This window comes from Oreochromis aureus, linkage group 3 (assembly GCF_013358895.1).
Source record: "Oreochromis aureus strain Israel breed Guangdong linkage group 3, ZZ_aureus, whole genome shotgun sequence".
Classification (NCBI taxonomy): domain Eukaryota; kingdom Metazoa; phylum Chordata; class Actinopteri; order Cichliformes; family Cichlidae; genus Oreochromis; species Oreochromis aureus.
In genome coordinates, this window is record NC_052944.1 from 10,635,219 (window position 1) to 10,657,400 (window position 22,182).

Here is a 22,182-nt window from a genome sequence, read left to right on the forward strand (position 1 = left end):
TGCAAAGTAAGTCTGCCATTGCATATTTTGGCTCTTCATGTGCAGGAGTACACAGAGTCTGGGTCTTCAGCTGAAGACACAGAGGTACATACATCTTAGAACAATATATGCATTTATTTTAATGAAATTGCATTGCATTGAAATGTCAATAAAAAAATTGACCCACTTGTTTTTTATCTTAATCAGCAATGTTATATGTCTATTAATTATGATAGGCATGTCAAACCAAATAGTGTCCGTGCAGCCTTCTGAAGAGCACACCGACACAGAGGAATTGGATGAAGAAGTAATATCTTAATAGAAATGAGTATAGACCATTAACATAACTACAATGGAACTCTATTCAATATTTTAACTCTCATTTCTGTTTTAGAAACTTCAGTGTCCTATCTGTAACTTGAAATTTGCACCTTATTTCCTTGAAATCCATGCAAGCACATGCGGAGAAAGGTAGTTCAAAAAGCATGGCTTTTAAAATATCATATAGGATATAACATCTTGAGAATTTCCCATTTAAACAACAACTTTTTCTTTATTTTTATTAGAAGCTATAATGTAATAGACGTGGATGAAATTGAGGAGAACATAGTAGAAGAGGACCATATGAAAAGGTAAAAAACATCACACACACAGATGACTATTAATACTCTGAACTGAATAAAGAGTGTTTATTCTTTCATTTATTGATTTTTTTAGTGTCGACGATGTGTTGGATGCGATTTGTCAAAGAGTTGATGTGGAGAAGCAGTTCAGCATCCTTATTTCAAGAACAAACATTCTGGAGAGAGGCCTTCTGCAGTGGCAACGTCAAAAAAAAAAATTCACCCACTGCCATGTTGAAGGTGTCCTTCTTTGGGGAAGCAGGAATTGACACTGGTGCCCTTCGAAAAGAATTTCTCACAGGTGAAGTTAAAGAGATCAATTACTTTTCCATTCGTATTATTTATGTTGAAGAAATGACCAATCCCTAAATTTTATACTTCTGTAATATACATTTTATCTTCTAAGTGAACTCTGCTCCAGTTGTGTTGTAAATATGACTATATTTCTCCTTTACTAAACTATACATCAATCATGTTTATAATTTGGGATGGACTGATATGAAAGTTCTTGGCGAAACCAAAATGAGAAAACCAAGGTCGAAAACCAAAACACCGGTAACACAAGGAAAATAGTCTTTTTTTAACCATAGCATGGCTGTGATGTGACTATGTTGTGTTATGAGCTTACTGGTTTGGTGTTGATAAAGGTGTCAATATTATTGTCTCAAGTACACCTTTCTGTATACTATGATTTATTTTTTGAATCATCCATCCATCCATCCATTTTCTTGGCCGCTTATCCCTTGTGGGGTCGCGGGGAGTGCTGGTGCCTATCTCCAGCGGTCACAGGGCGAGAGGCGGGGTACAACCTGGATGGGTCGCCAGTCCATCGCAGGGCATCTTTTTTGAATCAATATTTTCATTTTGAATGGAATTTTTACATATCTGGAACAGATGTATGATGTTGCTTCAGTACATCTGTCATGTTAAGCCTTCAAAATCAGTGAGACACATTATGATATATATATCAGTATTGCCTCAAATGAAAAAAATACTGTGATATGAAAAAAATCTTATTTCACCCAGCTCTAAATGAATGTTTTACATCGGATAATTCATAACTTTCTTCTCTCAATAGAAATGGTCGCCGGAATCGAGACTCGTTTCTTTGAAGGACCACCACACCAAAAAAGTCCACGCTATTCCCTTACTGACTTTGACAGTGGACTCTTCAGGCATGTTTATTTTAAAGAAAGGGAAAACTGTCATGTTTTATACTATAAGCAATACACTCATGCTGTTTGTATAAATAGGACTGTTGGTGAGATTCTGGCCGTCAGTTTGGCACAAGGAGGTCCTGCCCCTACATTTTTCAGCCAGTGGGCTTACAGTTACCTCTGCAATGGGCAGATCAACCCAACACAGCTGGATAAAAATACAGTGGCAGATTCACAGTTGCGGTTACTGATTGACCAGGTGCTGTATAACTAGTAAAAATATTGCCTTAGTACACATTGCAGCTATATAATTTCATCTGTTAAATTACTTTTAGGTGGAATCTTCAACTGAGCAGTCACTTCGGGGCCTTACTGATGAGATTTTAAACTTTGGATTCACTGGAGCCATCTCGGTTCAAAACAAGGAACCGATTGTCCGGTATGCCGTGACATGTTTTCGTTTTTCTATATGAATGTGAGAAAAATAGCATCTGAAGATGTTGTTTAATCTCTTTTTTGTACCCACAGAGCCATTACACTCCATGCTGTGCTTAGATTGCAGCCAATGTTGGAACAACTCAAGGAGGGTTTGCAGCTGTATGGCCTCCACCTGCTGATTAAGCAATACCCAGAAATCTGCCAGCCTCTCTTCGTCCTTGGGGGAGATGTGAAAGTGAGTACAAACGTATTTTCAGTTTTACATGTATGTATTACATACATTTACACATTTTGTTACATTACAGACATAAATATGAATCTATTTTATTTCAACTCTAAATGAAACACCTACACAAAGTGGTGTACATTAGAGAAGTGGAACAAAAATCATACATGATGCCAAATATTTATTACAAATAAATAACTGAAAACTCTGGTGTTTGTAATTATTCAGCCCCCTTTGGTCTCAGTGTAGTCAGTTGCCCATAGACATTTCCTGATGATTGCTAAACATACAGTAAAGCCAGGGCAACAATAGAAAAACAAAACATTTCCATGTGTTAGAACGGCCCAGTCAATGTCCAGATCTAAATCCAATCCAGAATCTGTGGCAAGATCTGAAAACTGCTGTTCACAAACGCTGTCCATCTAATCTGACTGAGCTGGAGCTGTTTGGCAAAGAAGAATGAGCAAGAATGTCAGTCTGTAAATGTGCAAAGCTGGTAGAAAAATACCCTAAAAGACTGGGAGCTGTAATTGCAGCAAAAGGTGTTTCTAAAAAGTATTGACTGAGGGGGCTGAATAATTACACACACCACACTTTTCAGTTATTTATTTGTAAAAAAATGTTTGGAATCATGGATGAATTTTGTTACAATTCTCAAATGTTTACCACTTTTTATTGGTCTTTTATGTTGAATTCCAATAAAATATATTTATGTTTGTGGCTATAATGTGACAAACTGTGGAAAAGTTCTAGGGCCTGAATACTGCAGCCCTGAAGTAATCAAGCCGTTGGGTTGCTTTGCTTTCTAATATCATCATAGGTTAATGCCGAGTTTGTCATGGCGTCCATTCACCCTCAGCTGAGTGAGAAGGGAACCTCCAAGCATCAGGTTGAGCTGGACCTGGTTAACTTCATTCAGGACTTGCTTTATGAGTCAGAAGGTAAATGGTTATTTTTGTCTAGTTTATAGTTGTCACATTCCAAAATTATATTCTAAGGTTTTTGTGACAAAAGTTACACTTGTATCGAATTAAAATATTTAGATATTTTTTTTGTCCAAGAGGCCAGGGTTCTTCAAAACGTCTTAAAATTCACTCTTATCCTAACAGAAGGTCAAGAACATGTAGCTGACGAAGATGGCCCAAGATCTATCACACCTGCCAGGTTTCTGCAATGGATCACCGGTCAAGGCCATGTTCCTCTCCTCCCTCAGAAAACAAGGACTTTGCTGTGGTGGTAAAATTTAATCACAATTGTGAAGCTGACTTTGGAAATCACAGCATCTGCTATCCTGTTGTGTCATCCTGTGCTAAGACCATTGTCCTGCCTGTGAAACATATGAAGTCCTATAGTCAATTCAGAATGGTTCTGCTGGAGGCTTTTCATCTTGGCCAGGAATTTAACAATGTGTAAAGCATAGCATTGTCTATCAATAGTTTTGAGGTGTAACTCAAAATGCTGCTCCTTCCATTTAATGTTCAGGAAGCACATTTCAAAGTTGGAGATTGACAGCCAGAGTTCTTTAATGAGTGGCATGAATCACACAAAAACATACAGGTTTACTGTTGAAAAATGTGCCAGAGACAAAAAAAAGTAGTTTGTAATGTGATGTTTGAGTGTTCACATAAAAATTTCCTGGCAGGTTCATTTGTATGTGTATATCAAATCAAATAAAAGTCTGAGCTATTCATGAACCTTCTCTGGGTTGAAAATTCAAAATAAAAATGTTGCCGCCTAGGAACGGTGAGTTAGTACAAAGTTAAGTACATCCAAATAAATGTCTCGCCATGTGACTGAGAGGGCCTTGTTACATTGACAGTGTCTCTTAGTCTTGCCATGTCCTCCTCAGATAGAGGACATTCAACAGATGGAAGAATTACTCCAGGATTGCTCCCATCCAGCTCACCAATAGAGTTGACATCCAAGTACGCATCCTCGATTTCCTGTGATGATTTAAAAAAAAAAAAAAAAAAAGATATTTCAAATGACAATTCAAAAACAGTGTTGGGAAATTCTAGACAAACAGTCAGCTCCATAAATATTGGAACATGGGAATTCTACTTTTGGCTCTATATGCCACGCAATGGATTTGAAATGGAGCTAACACGATTGGCTATAACTGCAGAGGTATTTGAACTGTTTTCATATGTGCCTTCCACTTAAGGGACCAAAAGTAATGGAACAATTGGCTTCTCTGATGTTCCATGGCCAGGGATGTGATATTCTTGTATTTAGTGAAGCAACTCCTGACAAAAACAGCAGGATAAATTTTGAAGTGTTTTGGGCAATATATCTGCTCATATTCAGCCAAATGCTTCGAAACTCATGAGGCAGCACTTGATGGCAGCACTTGATGGTCCAGATGGACAATCACTTAAAACAAATAGTTAAAAGAAGTGGAATGTTATGCAGTGGCCACGTCAATCACTTGACCTGAATCTGACGGAGCAGTGTTTCATTGCTGACGACAAAATTGAAGGGCAAATGCCTCAATAATAGCTGGAAGTGAAGACAGTTGCAGTAGAGGCCTGACAGAGCATCAGCAGGTATGAAGCCCAACATCTGCTGAAGTCTCTGCGATCCAGTTTCAGTTATGATTAATGTTCTGTCTCATTACTTTTGGTAACTTAACAAGTGGGGGGTACACATGCAGACTGTTGTAACTCCTACAACTTTTAACTGATTTGGATGCAAATACCCTCAACTTAAAGCTGATAGTCTGCAGTGACAGCACACCATGTTTTTTTCAACATCTCCAAGTGCACTTTTTGAAACTTGATTAAAGAGGGATTGTATAATTTATATTTGTTTTAGTACCTCCACTGTATCTGGAGTATCAACTGGATTCTGGTGGAGTCCCAGTGTCCACAGTTGTTGTGGGGACAGATTCCTCTCTGTCCTTAGAGGGTGGTTATCCCAACCCTGTCTAAAGACATCCAGATCCCTCTGCAGACGTGGAAGAAATGTATGTTGGGCACAAAACATGTGGACACCATCAGTTGGATCCAGAAGGCCTTCATCCTCGAGGTTGTGAAGGATTTCATAGTGCACGCTTGAAACAGCCATCCACACATCTCGCCACAAGCGCTCTATTCTGTTCAACATCAAAATATGGCAACGTTTTCAGAATTTTACCCAGAAATTCACTGAATTGAAAAATATATAAGAACATTTTTCTTATTTCCATGGGACATTTATACAAATACTACACATACCTTTGGTTGTGAACACTCTTGCCTGACAGAAAGCTTCCTCTTCCACAGCCCTGGATGGTGAACATGCATCTTGCTATTCCAACATTTTCCACCCCTTGATCCCCTCGAACTCTGAAACAAAATTAAACATCGACAGTACAATTTTTTTTTAAATCTAAAAAAACATGTCACTCTTAAAATTTATTGCAGCCTTTGTGTTTTTAATATAGTTTTACTTTAGACTGGTTATTTGAAGTTTATTGTTTTGGTCATTCAACAGTGTGCAGCTCTGTATAAGCACACCTTTCAAGAATTCTAAATGTTTGAACCATTTAAACAACTGTATGGGGATGTATAAACAACTGATCATATAGGCTACAGTTTACATATTGCATGTCAAAATAATTACACTGCTAATCAAGGGGGGGGGGGAATCATATTTACACATTTGCACAATCATTGTGAAAATTAATTTTGTGTAGATTTTACCTCAATGGAAAGCCATACTTTTGTACAGCCTCCAAGAAGAAAGCAAGTGCAGTTGATGCTCTGTTGTTGGCAGCAGCACCCAGGTACATGATCTAGAGATGTAAATATCATTAAGTGGAAACTTGGTCAAGTCAAGTTACTATAATTAAAGATAGAAACATGTTTATCAGGTATTGTAGCTTGGTACATTTATTTTATATTTATAAGTACAAGAAAAAAAGCAGGCTACATAATTCCCAAGGTAGCAAGCTGCCATGAGATGTAGCAGTACTTGTAATCAACTATTCACCCAAATGCAAAGGGTAAAAAAAAAAATCTTTTAGCAACTTGAAGAATTAGTTTACCAAGCATTTATAGTCACCAAATACTGACAAACATAAACAGATTAGGAACATTTTGTTCTACAGAAGGATCTCTATATTACAGTATATGGTAAGTTTTATGGTAGACCAAAACACAAGTATTTCACTTTTCAATTAACATCTCATTCAGCTCAATTTTGAGAGTGAAAATCACCTTTCTTGAGTACCCATCTATCCTCCGAATATCACCAGGCCAAATCTGTAAAAGAACAACAAAAACAACAACTAGGGCATTAACAGGTATAAAACATAATTCAGTATTTAGCAGTATTGTCAGACTTCATCCTACCTTATTAGTTTATGGTTTGTGTCTATATGCATCAAGTAAAGAGGACCTTGCACTGAATATGTCCTTCGTACCACAAATCCCAGCCTTGTCATTCTTGAGAAAATACCAGCAGAGTCCACACGGTGCATCGACGAGTACACTCTCTTCCACTGTACATGGTGGCCCATGGCTTGAAGCATCCCTTTCATCATCCTGTATCCAACATGAGGTGTTCTTGTCTTTATAGATCTTACTAAATTGTCCAGCTCTTCATCACTTGTTGTACTGTAGCACTGCTTTATGGAAATGCCATATTCATGCAAACGACGTTTCACTGTTCTCACAGATATTCCAAGAAGTTTTGCAATTTGGGTGATTGATAAGAACATTTCTGTCAGTATCTGGAGCTGTACAGGCGATACATTGCAATTTGGACGTCCCAGCTTTCCTTCTGACACTGACATCTGAGAGGGGTTTGTTCATTGACGTCCTCCATACTGAGCACAGTTGACAGCTCTATCAGAGCATTTATAATACTTTGAGGGATCTCAACCTGATCGGACAAAGATCTTAAAAGGACCATCTCATGGTCGATAACAAACTGCAAATAGTCCACATCGAGGGGTTGTCTGTGCATGACCTGGGAAACTTTATGCAGTAGTCGCTGAAGCATCTCTCTTTTAGCTGCTCCTAAATTAAATACAAAGAATTTTACGTTACTTCACTAACTTTGTTGTTCTCCAAGCTTACAGATCAACTAGGACGTAAGTTTCAGCCGAAAATGATAGCGAGGCGTTTCTGTTGAGCTAGCATTTCAGCAAAAACGTTATAAAATAAAAAAGAAAAAAAAAAATTAACCGTAACAATAGCCACTTCTTAAATTCGTAGTATTCACAGACTGCAGTGTAATTGTTCCAAACTTGAACACTCACCTGATTGTTCGCGCCAGCAGTGTTGTTGGAAGACGACGCCATCGTTCACTGAGGGACAAGTTAACAGCAGCCCCCACCCGATACAATGCGCGCTACTTTGAGAGCATGGGAAATGACCACTTCTCACGTAGTGGCTGGGAAAACGTCTCATAATTGATCAGTTACGGCGTAATTTGTACACATTACTGCTTGAAAGAGCTTTAGTAACTGAGTTTTAGCAGTTATGCATGACATGTTTTCTAAACATTATCAAATAATACAGTGCAGGAGGTGTTTGATAAATTATGTTCATTCCCAGGTTTCCTGAAGGCAACATGAAAAATGGACCATCTTGAGCCTGCAGCGGTCTGCTGTCACTCATGATTCCCCGCCCCTCTGTGTGTAGCCACGCCCACCACGCCAAAACAGGGCCAAAAGTCTGTAACTGAAAAATAGAGATCTGAAAGTGAAAAAAAAAAAAAATTGAAGCTGAGAGAAAAATCCGAACCTGAAGAATTTTTTTTTTTGAGTGAAAAAAAAAATTTGAAGCTGAGAGAAAAATCTGAACCTGAAGAATTTTTTTTTGTACATTAATTTAAAAGATCTGAATCTGAAAATTTTAAATCCAACTCTTTCTTTTTCAAAGTTCACTCTAAAAATGTGACTTTTGCTTTCAGTTTACATATTTTCGATTTCAATTTTTTTTTTAACTAAACAAACATTATGGCCCTGATTTAACTCCATAGGTTTTAAGATGGACTGGGATTTTAAACTGGACACTCGAATTCGGACTACAGTCAAGTCCACTTTTTTTTTTTTTTTATCATTTAAGGCGTTTAGCATAGATAAGACCTATTTTATCCAGGCCTCATTTTGAAACAATAATCCATGCTTCTGTTTCATACAGAGTAAGTATACGCCTCACTTCGTTTTTTGGATGTTTTACAATATGAAAAAGATGTAACTTCACATACTATAAAGATCCAATACCTGATTTAAAAATCATTTATTATCCAATGTCACTAAGCTGTCCTTACCTTTAACATAACCTCGCTTCTTCCCCTTCTGCCAAGTATCCTTGGCCGAGTTGCTCTGTGTGTGTATATGTATGAATGCGTATGAATGTCAGATAGAAAGCACTTACCTGGAGGAAGCTTATAAAAAAGTGCTTTTATGAATGTGTGAATGAGGCAAGTTGTACAAAGCACTTGGAGTTCTCAGAGTAGAAAAGCGCTATATAAGAACCAGGCCATTTACCATCTCTGAGTAAAATGATCTCACACTTTTTTCTCTCCCTGGGAAATACAGCAGCTGTGCTTTTTGCTAGCAGACACACTGTGACAAACTACACACAACCAGTGTGTGTGTTTGTACTGATTTCTTGAGCACTTCAGTTTGTTGTCCACATGGAAATGACACAGATACACAGTCTGAAACAAGCAGACGCAACAAACAGTTTACTTTCAACTAACCAAAAGATGCATGAACAATTCCTGAATGGAGAATTTCTACATTTGAGAGTAATTCATGACAAAAAGTTACTGAAGCTTAAGGAGAGTAAAGTTGTTATAAAGATGAAACAATTTATAATGAATGATTGTTGGAAAGCAATGACCACTAATGAACACTTCAGAATTGTGCTGTTATTGTGCAGCATGTTTACAGCAGGAATCAATGTTATGTACAAATGAATATAAAAGCAATATGCAACTAGGGTTATATTGTCACGGTCCTGGGTCGGAGACCCAGTGTTTTTGTTTTTTGTACTTTTACTTTTGATTTTATTATGAATCATGACAGTTTGTGTTTTGGTTTCCCAGTGTTTATTCTGTGCTCCCTCTGTTTTGTGTCATCCCTGCCTGTGTATCCCCTCTAGTGTAGTCAGGTCTCTGTGTTAAGCCCGCGTCTCTGAGTCTGTGTCTTTGCATGTGTGTGTTTCCTGTTTTACTTTGAAGGTCCGTGTCTGATGTCCGTGTGTTTAAGTTTCCCCTGTCCCGTCATGTCTGATTACTCCCAGCTGTGCCCTCCTTCTGTGTCTCATTCCCTCGTTATCACTCTGTGTATTTAAGCCTTGTGTCTGCGTCTGTTAGTTGCTGGTTCGTCTGCGTTATCCCCCTCTGTCATCCTGAGTGGTTTCCCTCCATCTGTCTACATCTCCCTGTATCTCCATTTGTGTCTCTAGGTTTCAGGTTTGTTTTATGCGTAGTTTTCCCAATTTAAGTTCAGGCTCAGTTCTGTTTTTCGCCACCCTCGCATTTTTGTATTTTCAACCTCCATTAATAAAGCTCCCTCACATCAGAAGTGCCTGCATCTTGGGTCCTTTAATAATTCCACACGGCTCGCCCCGCCAGATATATGAGACCTTACATTGTATTTTAAACATCTGGTGAAAGAGTTTCAGATGTATTTATATTAACTGGACTCTATTTTATTTATATATGTTGTGTTTGTTCAAGACATTTAGCATCATGTTTGTTTGGCGACAAAGATTTTAAATGTTAAGAATTAATTAAACAGCACATACACATGTACATTTACGGTAGCATTGTTTCTTCACTGCATAGTTAGAATTGCTGCATCATATCATTAATATGATACAGCATCATTTCCAGTTACATAGTGAGTCCGTCTGGTGGCAGCATAGATCATATCTGTCTCGATCGCTCTTCTTTTTGCATTTGGTCGAAATGTCGCTGCAGCATATTTTGGGCCATCAGAGCCATGAATCTGATTTGAATAATCATAGCCAGTGTTCAGTTTTTTATGATTGATAATACAATAAGTTAAATAGTTCAAGAGAACCCATCACCAATTTATTGATCTTGAGGCTAATTTTCGGTAAACAAAAATGAAGATGCCAGAACCAACAGCAAGGACAAGCTGAGAAAACTCAGCTGATTTTTATCTGCATAGATAGCAAGTTTTCCACCAGAGGAAATGTTTCACATGAATGTGTAGTCAGCAGTACTAAAAAACAGAAGGTCTTTTGCAGGAAGAGGAAGTAAAATTTTGTGTTGTTTTGTCTTTTGATCAAGACATATAAGAGCATAAGATAATACATACAGTATCCAGTCACAGTTATATCCATGTGCCACATGAATGTAGTCTTTATTTTTCAAGAACATTTGTAGTCACCAAGTATCGACTGTTTCTGTTCAGGTCGTGTGCAGATTTCCATTTCATTAACAATCACGTTACATATTTGTTTGGCTAAATAGACTTTGATGGACGAAGTAAGTACTTAGAATTAACAGGAAAACACATACGAAAATTCAGTTAGCATTGGTTCACCACAGCAAAGTTATTTTTTTTTCTTAACAAGAGTTTTTCATTTCCCCAATTAGTCATGATAACATCATCAGTCAGGTCAAGTCGCCTGCTGATTCTATCTGGTGGAAGCATAGATCACATTCGGCTCGATCTCTCTTCTTTTTGGTTTTGGTCGAACTGTCACTGCAGCATAGTTCACCTCATCAGATCCATGATTCTGTGAAAAGCACATTCAGTGTTCATTTATTATAATGAATATATACATATTATTTATAATAAATTATAGACAAATATAAGCAATAACAATGAAGTGTTAATCTTACATTTCTAAAGGAAAGAAGACAATTAGTCAACAGCTAATGGGAACATACAAACTAAAAATCTTATTTCTCCCTTTATACGATATGTAATTTGCACTGTAATGCTGTACAGGCACATTTTGTTTAAGCGCAATCAGAGCATAAAAGTACATTTTTAGATTGACTCACCGTGCTGTGGTCCAGATTCTGTTCTTCTTTATTTGCTGATCCACAAAAAACAACTTAGTGTTACTCTATTTCATAAACTAATTATACATTTGTGAAGAATAAAGATTATAAGAGCGATTTTGTAGCTGTAAAAAGTACCCGTCTGAAGTTTCATGTTTTGAACAGCCAGACCAGTGATGACCATTAAGAGGAAAACAGACAGAACACCCAGGGTGACACTCGTCAGCTTTGCTACTTCGTGAGCCTCTAATACAAAAATAAAGGTAAAAAGCGACACGGCTGAAATTTAATTTACATTAATGTGTTTCTAATCATCTGCACAATAAAAGAAATGTTAACTTACGTTGAGAGATGCAGTCCATGTCGTCCTGAGGCTCATCGGTGCCTATTCAAAAATAAAGCCTTGATTTTTTTAGTCCTCATTTCTATATTTATCTTAATCTATAACCACCATAGTCTATGTATACAGAGTGTTGACAATAATTACATTGCATATGTAATATAAACTAAAAGAGCAATAACCGAAGAATGAGGAGGCAAAGACTTTACAATAATCTTACCTCCAACCTTTAATTGCATGACGCTTAAATTTAGGCGTCCTTCTGAGACAAATCCACAGAAATACAGCCCAGAGTCAGACACATCCACTTGTTTGATTTTGAGAAAGACATCAGAGGTGTTGTTTGTCATTTCAAATTTTCCACGTTGAAATTCAGCATTGTACTTAACACTTGTATCAACCATAACAGCGATAGAGTTGACTGTGGTTCTGCTGACCAGTCTGAACCAGAAGGTCAAAACGTCATATGTGTAAATCTTGGTGCACTGCAGAGTGACATTTTCACCTGCCTGCACCTTCGAGGTCTGAAACTCAGAACCTGAGACAGCAATCCAGCCTGAAACAGTGGAAACAATGAGATGTTTAATTGCTTCAAAAGAACATGAGGCTAAACCTGTAAAGTTACTAATAAGCAAATGTTTTTAAATTATTATTGGTTAATATGCAGTGCTAGATTAACTAATGATGTCAAAGAGTAATAGAGCAAACTTACAGAAACAAGAAAGAGCTAAAGCTTGTATCACGTTCATCATCGTGCACATGACTGCTGCCCTGCAATGTCCGCAGATGGTGTGTTCACCAGGAAGGGTGCTCTCAGTGTGATAAATGTGATAGAGGTGGGAGTTTTGTGTTGCTTTCAAAGCTAAATGCGTTTAGGTCATAGAGTCATGATACACGTGTTTAGTCTTAAAGGGTTTTTTGCAAGGTTATTTTTTGTCTTTACTTTAAAGAAGAAGAAGAAGAGTGATGTTTCATTTTTTTCTCAGCTTTAAAAACATGCATTATTAAAAAGCTGGTTGTTGTTAAAATGCTGATAGTGTCAGGGTTGGCTGTTTGGCAGGCAAAGGGTAGACCCAAAAGAAGGGAGTTTTATTGCTGTAAAGTTGAAACCATAGCTAAACAGCTACAGAGTAGCGATGGAAACAAGGGGAACAAGGAAACACACTGCAACATGAATGACACGCCAATAAGCAGAGGAAAACAGGGCACATGGCTGGAAATAATCAAACTAACAGGAGAGTAGGAAGCAAAACTGAACACAGGATGAGAGCCTGTCAAAATAAAACGGGAACCACGCAGACCAAGACGCACAGGCTTGACACTTGGGGAGGAAACAGGCATGGGTGATAGATATGACGGGCTGGGGAGAACACAGACGACACCAAAACAACCAGAGCACAAAAGGGAACAGATTAAATGAAGAAGAAACTAAGAACTAGAAAAACAAATGTTTAAACTAGGAAGAACAAGCAACCTAAACAAAATATCAAATGAGACCTAAGAAACATTTACTGTCTGTCACGGGAACCACGACAGATAGTAACAGTCGGAGATAGTAACAGAGTCCTTGAGTCAACACTTTTATGACAACAAAAGACATGCTGTTATATGACAAATTCCATTTGATTTACAATTTCATGGGCCATAGTAATTTTATTTTATTTTTTTTTTAAGAATATATGATGCCACCCACAAAGGACAGAAGGTCACTGAAAAAACTGTTCTCCATCATGGATCCATCACACCGACTCCCCTGTGATCTGAAACTTACAACCTAGGACAGAAAATCCAACAGTAGAAACAACAAGATGTTTACTCGTTTCAAATGAATATGATGCAAAATCTGTTAGTTTGTTGTAAAGTGACTTTACTGCCACCACCTCCATGCTTAACAGCTGGTACAAAGTTTGAAAGACTAACCAGTCCTCCAAACATACCTGAGTTTTGGTCCTGTCTGCTTAATAAAACCTTTCTCCAGAAAGCATTTATTCCTTGTTCTTCTGATAAATCATTACCAACAAAAATATATATATATATCTAAAAAAAACTTGTGAAAATGAACATGCTTTCCTCTCTAACATCCCATCCCCACAGTGTCACACCACCAGCAGTTGGCACTCCAAGACCGGCTTGAGCACGGCAAGCAGAATAGAATAGAATAGAAATATTCTTTGTTGTCCTCCATTGGACAGTAGCAAAGTGACAGCTCGGTGGATCATGCAGATTTACACAAAAGTAAAGAATATGAAAATAAGAAATAAGAGACTGTACAGTAAGGGCAAGTTTACAGCATAACGAAAAAATATTGTACAGTTATTAAAAATGGCTTACTCAGTTTAAAAAAAAAGTCCAACTGAGTAGGATAATTTTTTTAAATGTGCAAAATGTGATTTGTGTATTTGTGCTTAAAAAATAACAAAAAAAATATATATGTAAACTGCAAATAACAGCAGGGATGTAAACATCTTGTTGTCTTTGCTGGGAGCAGTGATAATCATAAAATCCAAGTCTGTCACTGAAGGAGCTCTCCAGGTCTCCAACAGATTCATGCATGTAGTGCAGATATTGTCCAAAAGTGATGCAATTTTTGCCAGAGTTCTTCTGTCTCCTACCACCAGCACTGAGTCAATGGGCATCCTAGGACAGAGCTGGCCTTCCTGATGAGCTGATCCAACCACTTCCTCTCAGCTGTAGATAAGCTGCTGTTCCAACAGACACCATAGAAGATGGCTGATGCCACCACAGAATCAAAAAAGGTCTTCAGGAGCACCTGCTGCACTCCAAAAGAGATTAGTTTCCTCAGCAGGTAGAGTCTGCTCTGACCCTTCCCATAAAGAGCTGCGTTGCGACTCTAGTCCAGTTTATTATTCAGGTGAACACCCAGGTACCTATAAGAGTCCACTATCCCACTGTCAGTTCCCTGGATGTTCACTGGTGTCGGTATGGAGGGTCTGCACCTGTGGAAATCCACCACCAGCATCAACATGATGGTGAGAATTCCTATCATGGAGCGATCGTGGCTCAATAGTTGGGAGTTCGCCTTGTAATCGGAAGGTTGCCAGTTCGAGCCCCGGCTTGGACAGTCTTGGTCGTTGTGTCCCTGGGCAAGACACTTCACCCGTTGCCTATGGTGGTGGTCAGAGGGCCCGGTGGCGCCAGTGTCCGGCAGCCTCAACTCTGTCAGTGCGCCCCAGGGTGGCTGTGGCTACAATGTAGCTTGCCATCACCAGTGTGTGAATGGGTGGATGATTGGATATGTAAAGCGCTTTGGGGTCTTTAGGGAATAGTAAAGCGCTATATAATTACAGGCCACTTACCATTTAACCATGGAAAAGAAAGTTCCTTTATGCCCTCTGTATTCACACAGTGAGTATAAAGGAGCTGTTATAATTTTGCTTCTTGGCCAATCCTTGTGATAAGACTGTTCATGCATTATTGATGTCTTTGCAAAGGTTTCAACAATCTTTCAATACATATCTGAAAACCAGTTTTGGTTCTTAGTCAATTTTTTTCACATCACATGCCTTGCCCAGTCTGACACGTACTTGCAGTAATCCTCTCTAAATATGATGATTAACCTTTACAAGCTCATTGAGTATGAGGAACAATTTAAAACACTCAGAAAGGTACTTAGTTTTTGCTGCTTTGTGTCAAATGAAACCAGCCTTGCCTTTCTTCTCTAAACTGTGTTGCTAACAAGGCACTTTGATTCATCGTAGAGCCTCTTACTGGATCAGTTTTTTTTCTCCAAAAGCATGTCACCCATTTCTAACCAATTTTGATGTTTTGTTTAAACTTGATTGACACTCTTGATTTTAGGCAATTGCATTAAAGCAGTTGACCTAAACAGCTGAAAGAGAGATGTGAAACTTTTGTGTGAAAGCAGTTCAGCTATTTTTGTGTGTGGTTTTATTGCAACGCTAAAGGCCTTTGATACACAGTTTTGCTACAAACATTCTGTTTGTTCAAATGTCAGGACAGAAAACTTCCCCTTTTCTCATACAAGATATTAGAAACTGTGAAACAATGAAAAATGTCATTGTATTCAAACTAAACTCACTTTTGTGTTTTATATAAAACTTGATGGAATTAATTTCAGAGAAACATACATTATTCCATAGCTCCAATGATTTAATTATTTTTGTTTTTGCATTACTCATATAAGATTAGCAAGAACAGAGTTTTGTAAATAACGTCTGTCTTAGTCTTTGAATCAATAAAGTCATTTCATATTTGTTGTTAGTGCTGAAATCTTCCTTTGGTGCAGACTTTGTCCGTTACCTGCAACATTTGTCTTCAAAGGGTGCATGGCTGCAGTTTTAATCACTTTAATTAAATAATTGTAATTGTTCTTCTAAAAGTCTGCAAAGTCTGATATTATGCAATCAAAACAAGTAGATCAGGTTTCACAGCTTCTTTTAAAACTGCTGTAAAAGTTACTATCTGCTGGCAGCTTAAACAACATGAATTTTACTTCTCTCTCAACTGCAGGCTCTCTGTCTCCTGCTGGTTTGAGGTTGAGGTAAACACAACAAAAAATCTAGAATCACATACTGAAAAAAAGTGTCTGATCATGTCTGTTAAAGGACAGTGTACAGCAGCTTCCTGCATACAGTGGCAGGCAGTCTATGTAGCAAAGAAAAAAAAAAGGGGCTGATGGGATGCAGATGAAGCCGAAAGTATAGAGGAAATAGAAATGAAAACAGGAAGCAGCACTAGCACCAGTCAAACAGGGAAATGAGTCTATCTGTTGGTAGTATAAATAACATGAGTTTCTGGTTGCTTTTGTGTTGCGCGTCTTTTTACTGTTGATTGCAGTGCTGGATCCTTCAGGGTGCCAGGGTCCAGATTCTGTAATCAAAAGTACAGATATAAAATAACTGAACTGGCTTAAAGGTGCAAGCATCAAAATATTTAAACATTACAACATACTGTATAAAAAAGCTCCCACCTCAAATTGTTCTGGATTCTTATTTTCATGTTCTTTAGCTGATAATTCAAAGACATGATCATCAATTAAGTGAACAATACAGTGACATTAAAAGCTAAGACTTTGGTCTTATTTTTTTTGTGTCAACATTTGTATTTTTTCATATGATTGACGTTTCGCCAAATATAAGAAAGACAGAGTTGAAGTAAAACATACCTGTTTTCCTGTGTTGAACAACCAGCTGAACAAGCAGAAATTACTATTAGCTACAACAAAACATGGCAATGAATTTTAAAATAAAAAAAGGAATGATGAGACACGGACATTATGCGCAGTCATAAAAGGATTCTAGACTCCCATCCCGAAAAAAAGTGAAGATTATTCTTTCCTCACGGAGCCAGAGTCTAAATTCTATAAAAGAATGTACACATCAAACTGGACTAATGGTACAAGCATCAAAATATTTAAACATTAAAACCAGTATAAAATGGACCCCAACTGTTGTTTCAGATACTTGTCTTCTTCTTCTTTAGTTGCTAATCTAAAGAGACAGTATAACTGATCAGTTAACAGAACCATGTGGTGACATTAAAAGCTAAAACTTTGTTCTGTTTTTGCAGCAACATTCATATTTTTTTCCATTTGTAGGTTCTAGATCTAAAAAATGTCTGTCTGAATGTTCTTTGTTTAAACAACCAAACCAGCGCAGATCGTTAAGAGGAAAATAGTCAGACCACTCAGCTTAACACTAATCAGCTTTGAGTGAGTAAATAAAAATTGTGAGATCCCTTAAACTTCTGGGTAAGAAGGAATTTCAAGATATCTAACCTGAAAGTTTAAGATATCCATCCATCCATTCTTTTCTGTTTCGCAAGTGGGCTGGAGCCTATCCCAGCTAACATAGGGCGAGAGGCAATGTAGACTCTGAACAGGTTGCCAGTCTGTCACAGGACTAACACATACAGACACCAATTAACCTACCCCCATTAACTCTTTTTGAATTGTAAGAGGAAGCCTGAGGACCTGGAGAGAACCCATGCAAAAACAGGGAGAACATGCCATCCGCCAGGTGGTGGCATAAAACTCAGGACTTTTTTGCTGTGAGGCAATCACTAAACAACCGTGCTGCCAAGTTTGAGATAGTGATCAAAATTTATGCCTGAAATTTAACCTATGGATGGAAAAAATACTGTTCAAAGTGCTAATATTGGAAAAAATAAATACATAAAAAGTTATCCTTGAATTAATTTAGTTCAGTTCAGTTAAATTTAATTACTTTTTTTTTTCATTGTTTGTTTATATGACTAGGTACATTATTTATATAATTAAATTGTATACATGAAACCTGCAAGTTAGACTCTATGGAGCTGTCAAATGAGTGGTGGAGTCTTTTTCCATTATCAAGTGGGTGCCCTCCTTCCTTGTTGTTTCGCTGATAAGCCCACCACGTCACCGGAAGGTTTAGGGGTCAATCCCAGTGTCCCAGGCTCACCACCAAAACACCATCTACCCAGTTGAAGCCTGGCTGAAGTCCGGCAAGTGTTTATGTTCCTTACACAATGGAGACCCAACTAGAGTTCTGTCTTTTGAGTCAGAACCAGTGACTGCCTTTATCAGCACTTCTGGAGAGATTCTTCACCACTTGCTGACGGGTCTGCCCCAAGGCTCCCAACTCCCAGAAAAGCCTTGTAACCTGCTGAAATGACTGCAAATCCTCTGGAGCCAATTTCAACTGGTTGGACCTTTGCTTTCCAGCTGTGTTGCTTTCAGTTCCGTGCACTTTAGCTTCTTGCGCTCATCGGATTCCTCCAGTGCATCATCTCATGGTACAGTAAGCTCGATGATGAAAACAAACTGCAGTAATGCCCACTGTCAGTGTTGGGAAGGTTACTTTTAAAACGTATTCCACTACAGATTACAGATTACATGCCCCCAAATATATTTTGTAACGTATTCCTTTTGTTACTCAATGAGAGTAACATATTCTGAATACTTTGGATTACTTATATATATATAAAACCGGTCCGCAGCTCTGAACCGTAGTAAAGGGACCTCTGGCTAATATGTCGGGTTCCGTGTTGGGCTCGTAGCCGAAAACTAGCTTTACTTTGTTGTCTGGGTCAACTTTGCTAGCGAGAGACAGAGAGAGGCATTGAAAGGCTGCTCCAACAGAACTTATTGTTTTGGAGGAAAACACGAACACAGTGTACAGTCGAGTCTTAATAGCTTACTTACAACTGGGCTACACTGCCCATGAGGCTACATTCCTTAGGGCTATGCCTGTAACACTCTGCCTATTGCCTCTATATTAAATCATTTTTTGAACAATAATTTTAAAAAATATTTCTTCACGTCATTACGCAGGCTGCAAGTAAAAGTGACATGGGCTGCGAGATTGAGACACAGGCATTTGAGCCTCTTAATGCGTGTTTTGTTTGGGTTTCCACCGGTATGGAATTACCAAAAATAGAGAGGGCATAGCCTAACATATGAAACAGGAGAAGACCGCCGTGTAATCCCTTCATTTCAACAAAGTAACTGTATTCTGAACTATAACGGTATGCAGTTACTCATATTTTTTATTTTAAATACATAACGCCGGTACATGTATTCCATTACTCCCCAACACTGCCCACCATAGCATAATGTCAGGTCTCAGGTTAATGTAGACAATCTCAGGGGGGAAGTAGAGTTTTTGGTCTAGCTCCACCAGCAGCTACCAGTCCTGTGTACCATATAGCTGACCAATGTCTGCTTCAGTGTTGATGGTGATGAGTAAAGCAAGCATGTGGATCTCCTCCATACCACTGCCTAAGATTTTTGGAGATGGAAATATATCATAGCCAAGCAGCTTCTCCAGCTTCTCCAACTTGATGACCAGAACCTCATATGAGGTTAGTGGCCGCACGAGACATGGAAAGAGGCAAAAGTCCTAAGCACCACAGCTTCAGTTTGCCAGGGAGACTAATTTTGTCAGTGGATTCCAGGTCATCGATGGCACCCTTCCTACCCCGTTCTACCTGGTCAGTGTGCTTGAGAGGTGCACCATACTAAAACCCTAAGCTCTTCACAAGCTTATCACAGTAGGAATCAAATCTTCACCAATATAAAAGTATTTTTCAGTCAACTTTTCCTGGATGATGGAAATGCTTCTGCATTGCTTGACTTGATCTTCATTTGAGCCATGTTGATGTTACCTTGGAGCTATCCGAGAAGTCTCTGAATACACATCTTGGTTGTGGTAAGAGTTGTGAGGTCTTGGTGAGATCCAGACACACCACATGCAAATTTCTTCCCTCTTTCTCTGCAACCTCTGCAGATGAAGACAGATCTGAGGAAGGTCAAGGCGGTGCCGGAGTGGCCTGCACCTCCTGCACAGGCTCAGAAACAACTCCAGTGTTTCCTAGGGTTTGCAAACTTCTATAGGCAGTTCATCAAGAACTACAGTCAAGTAGCCCCTCCACTCACCTGTCTCACCTTCACTAAGGTGCCGTTCACTTGGTCCTCTGAGGCCCACACAGCCTTCAAAGACATTTTTACCACCGCTCCAACTGTTGTTGTGAATTGTGCAACAATTGGTATCACATGAATAAAACTATACTGCAACTGCCAAACCCACCTGAAAAGACCTGAAAGACAGAAGACATATCAGGTCACTGTATTATTTGTTTTTAATACTGACTCAACAAAGTTTAGCTGTGGGTGTTCCACTGTAAGATAATTAAAATTAAAGTTTTAACATAGCACTCTCTCATTTGTGAATAAAATAAATAAATGTACACAGATGTATAGTTGTACAAGGATTACACACAAGACTTTATAAAACTCTTACCCTGAACCTGTAACTAGATTCTCCTGACAATTACTCCCATTATTAAACTCTACACAGAAATACAGACCTGATTAAGAATCAACTTATTTAACTTTAAGATACACAATACAGTGTTTGATGTTAAACTTGGCATTTTTTAAAAATCCATCACAGAAAGAAACACTCTTATCAGGTGAACTGACGTTAGTGCATTGCTGTATGACTCACCATGAAACTATGAGACTGAGACCTGACAATTCTACAGGTATCAAACGCTGAATCTAAAAGAAATTCCAAGTATTCATCGCTGTTTGCTGTATTGAAGAGATGTTAACAGTTATATCGAAAAAACAGCTGGACTTACCTACTGAGAAATGCAGTTATCAGGCTTATCATGATGCACGCAGTACGACTGCAGCTCTGAACTGTGCTCCAGTAACAGTGGTATCTAAGTAAAGGGGCAGCCTGTTTCTGATTGGTCACACATAAAGTATAAATACTACCAGGAAAATAAATAGCACAACCACAAGGAGAATGAAATTTATGTATATATGTGAGAATGTAATGGTTCACTGTGATATGGCCACTTAGACAACCAAAGAAAGTGTTGAATGTACTGTATGTGTCAATAGTTCATGTTTTCATTTAAGTTCATTTCAGGCAAAACACTTCTTAACAAGTAATGTGTACCTCACTCAGTGTTGATAACTTCATTATAACTTTGAAAATAACTAAATAACAAAACTTGTCAATGTGCTGTCTGTTCTCACATTAACTACATTTCTCAAATCTCAAACTGTTGAGTTGAACCTCTTAGCCGTTACTCACTCTAGCCTTAAATTTCTAATTTGTAAGCTGACAGCAGAGGGACTGGATATGATCCTGAGCAACAGTCACAGCCATAGAGGTTTTTATTTCAGAGGCAAAGTAAATCATTTACTATTCAGAAGGTTGGTGACTCCTCCAGTCTTCATGCTGTCGGGTGCAAATGTTTGTTCTTAGATGCAAAAATTAAAATACTGAATGTAGTGTGAGTGTGGCTTGTTGTAAAATGTGTTTAGAGTAGAAAACTGCTTTAATGTTTCAGTTATTTTGAGGCTGAATCAGTTTCCCTTTTTGTAAGCTCAAAATAAATAAAAGAAAACTCTCAGAGTGTTGATGTATTTGGTTGATGTTTAAGTTTTCCAGTAGTTAGTATGTTTTTTTTTAATCATTTCAAAAGTTTAAACGTCTTTTTCTTGAAAAAGCTAAAGGCAACATTTATGAAATTATCAGAGTAATTCTCACATCAACCAATACCTTTCAAATCTGAGCAAAACATTCTTAAGTTTATTTGCAACATATCCTGCTGTGAATTCTTTATCATGTGACATGTGCATGATGCATTCAGTCTGTCTGAGGTTTTAACTGCTGAACCTGCATGCATTTCTCCTGTTGTTTAGAGATATTTACACCAGAAGTGTCAACGGGAATAAAAAGAAACCAAACCCACATTTATTATGAGAATTATCTAATTATTAGATATTGCTTTCTTGAATGTTTATTTAGGCTTTCACAGTATTTTCCCCCACACAGAATATGGACAACGAACTAAAGTGAGGATTCAGTTACTTGATGCAGCAAATAAGATTAATTGTTTGAAAGTAGAAAAAAATAGAATAGATGGGAGTTAGAACTGGAAATTTCTGTTTTATTG

The 22,182-nt window shown here is 38.1% G+C and overlaps 3 protein-coding genes across 3 annotated transcripts; 1 reads left to right on the top strand and 2 right to left on the bottom strand.

Moving 5' to 3' along the window:
• The first annotated feature begins 231 nt into the window (after positions 1-231).
• On the top strand, positions 232-3,663 carry LOC120433309 (G2/M phase-specific E3 ubiquitin-protein ligase-like). Its single transcript, XM_039599406.1, has 10 exons — positions 232-286; positions 374-450; positions 546-611; positions 697-903; positions 1,681-1,777; positions 1,856-2,018; positions 2,095-2,198; positions 2,288-2,432; positions 3,244-3,364; positions 3,533-3,663. Exons 4-10 carry the CDS (start codon positions 705-707, stop codon positions 3,661-3,663), a joined length of 960 nt encoding a protein of 319 aa, XP_039455340.1. The 5' UTR covers positions 232-286; positions 374-450; positions 546-611; positions 697-704.
• LOC120439461 lies at positions 3,638-6,639 on the bottom strand. Its single transcript, XM_039610470.1, has 5 exons — positions 6,623-6,639; positions 6,107-6,198; positions 5,639-5,749; positions 5,241-5,517; positions 3,638-4,366 (listed from the first exon to the last, which is right to left on the bottom strand). The coding sequence occupies exons 2-5, from the start codon at positions 6,193-6,195 to the stop codon at positions 4,172-4,174; spliced, it is 672 nt and encodes a 223-aa protein (XP_039466404.1). The 5' UTR covers positions 6,196-6,198; positions 6,623-6,639; the 3' UTR covers positions 3,638-4,171.
• Positions 6,640-10,784: 4,145 nt separating this feature from the next.
• Positions 10,785-12,508, bottom strand: LOC120439462. Its single transcript, XM_039610472.1, has 6 exons — positions 12,458-12,508; positions 11,966-12,301; positions 11,749-11,790; positions 11,544-11,651; positions 11,406-11,440; positions 10,785-11,134 (listed from the first exon to the last, which is right to left on the bottom strand). Exons 1-6 carry the CDS (start codon positions 12,504-12,506, stop codon positions 11,033-11,035), a joined length of 672 nt encoding a protein of 223 aa, XP_039466406.1. The 5' UTR covers positions 12,507-12,508; the 3' UTR covers positions 10,785-11,032.
• Positions 12,509-22,182: the final 9,674 nt, after the last annotated feature.

Excerpts from the sequence above, each read along its gene's own strand:
- LOC120439462 (XM_039610472.1), bottom strand. The coding sequence starts at position 12,506 with ATGTGCACGATGATGAACGTGATACAAGCTTTAGCTCTTTCTTGTTTC. Across the intron at positions 12,302-12,457 it reads TTTAGCTCTTTCTTGTTTCT|GCTGGATTGCTGTCTCAGGT; the intron begins GTAAGTTTGCTC and ends CCACTGTTTCAG. Across the intron at positions 11,791-11,965 it reads CATGCAATTAAAGGTTGGAG|GCACCGATGAGCCTCAGGAC; the intron begins GTAAGATTATTG and ends ATTTTTGAATAG.
- LOC120433309 (XM_039599406.1), top strand. The coding sequence starts at position 705 with ATGTGTTGGATGCGATTTGTCAAAGAGTTGATGTGGAGAAGCAGTTCA. Across the intron at positions 2,019-2,094 it reads TGCGGTTACTGATTGACCAG|GTGGAATCTTCAACTGAGCA; the intron begins GTGCTGTATAAC and ends AATTACTTTTAG. Across the intron at positions 2,433-3,243 it reads TCCTTGGGGGAGATGTGAAA|GTTAATGCCGAGTTTGTCAT; the intron begins GTGAGTACAAAC and ends ATATCATCATAG.
- LOC120439461 (XM_039610470.1), bottom strand. The coding sequence starts at position 6,195 with ATGTACCTGGGTGCTGCTGCCAACAACAGAGCATCAACTGCACTTGCT. Across the intron at positions 5,518-5,638 it reads AAGAGTGTTCACAACCAAAG|AATAGAGCGCTTGTGGCGAG; the intron begins GTATGTGTAGTA and ends GATGTTGAACAG. Across the intron at positions 4,367-5,240 it reads ATACTCCAGATACAGTGGAG|GAAATCGAGGATGCGTACTT; the intron begins GTACTAAAACAA and ends AAATCATCACAG.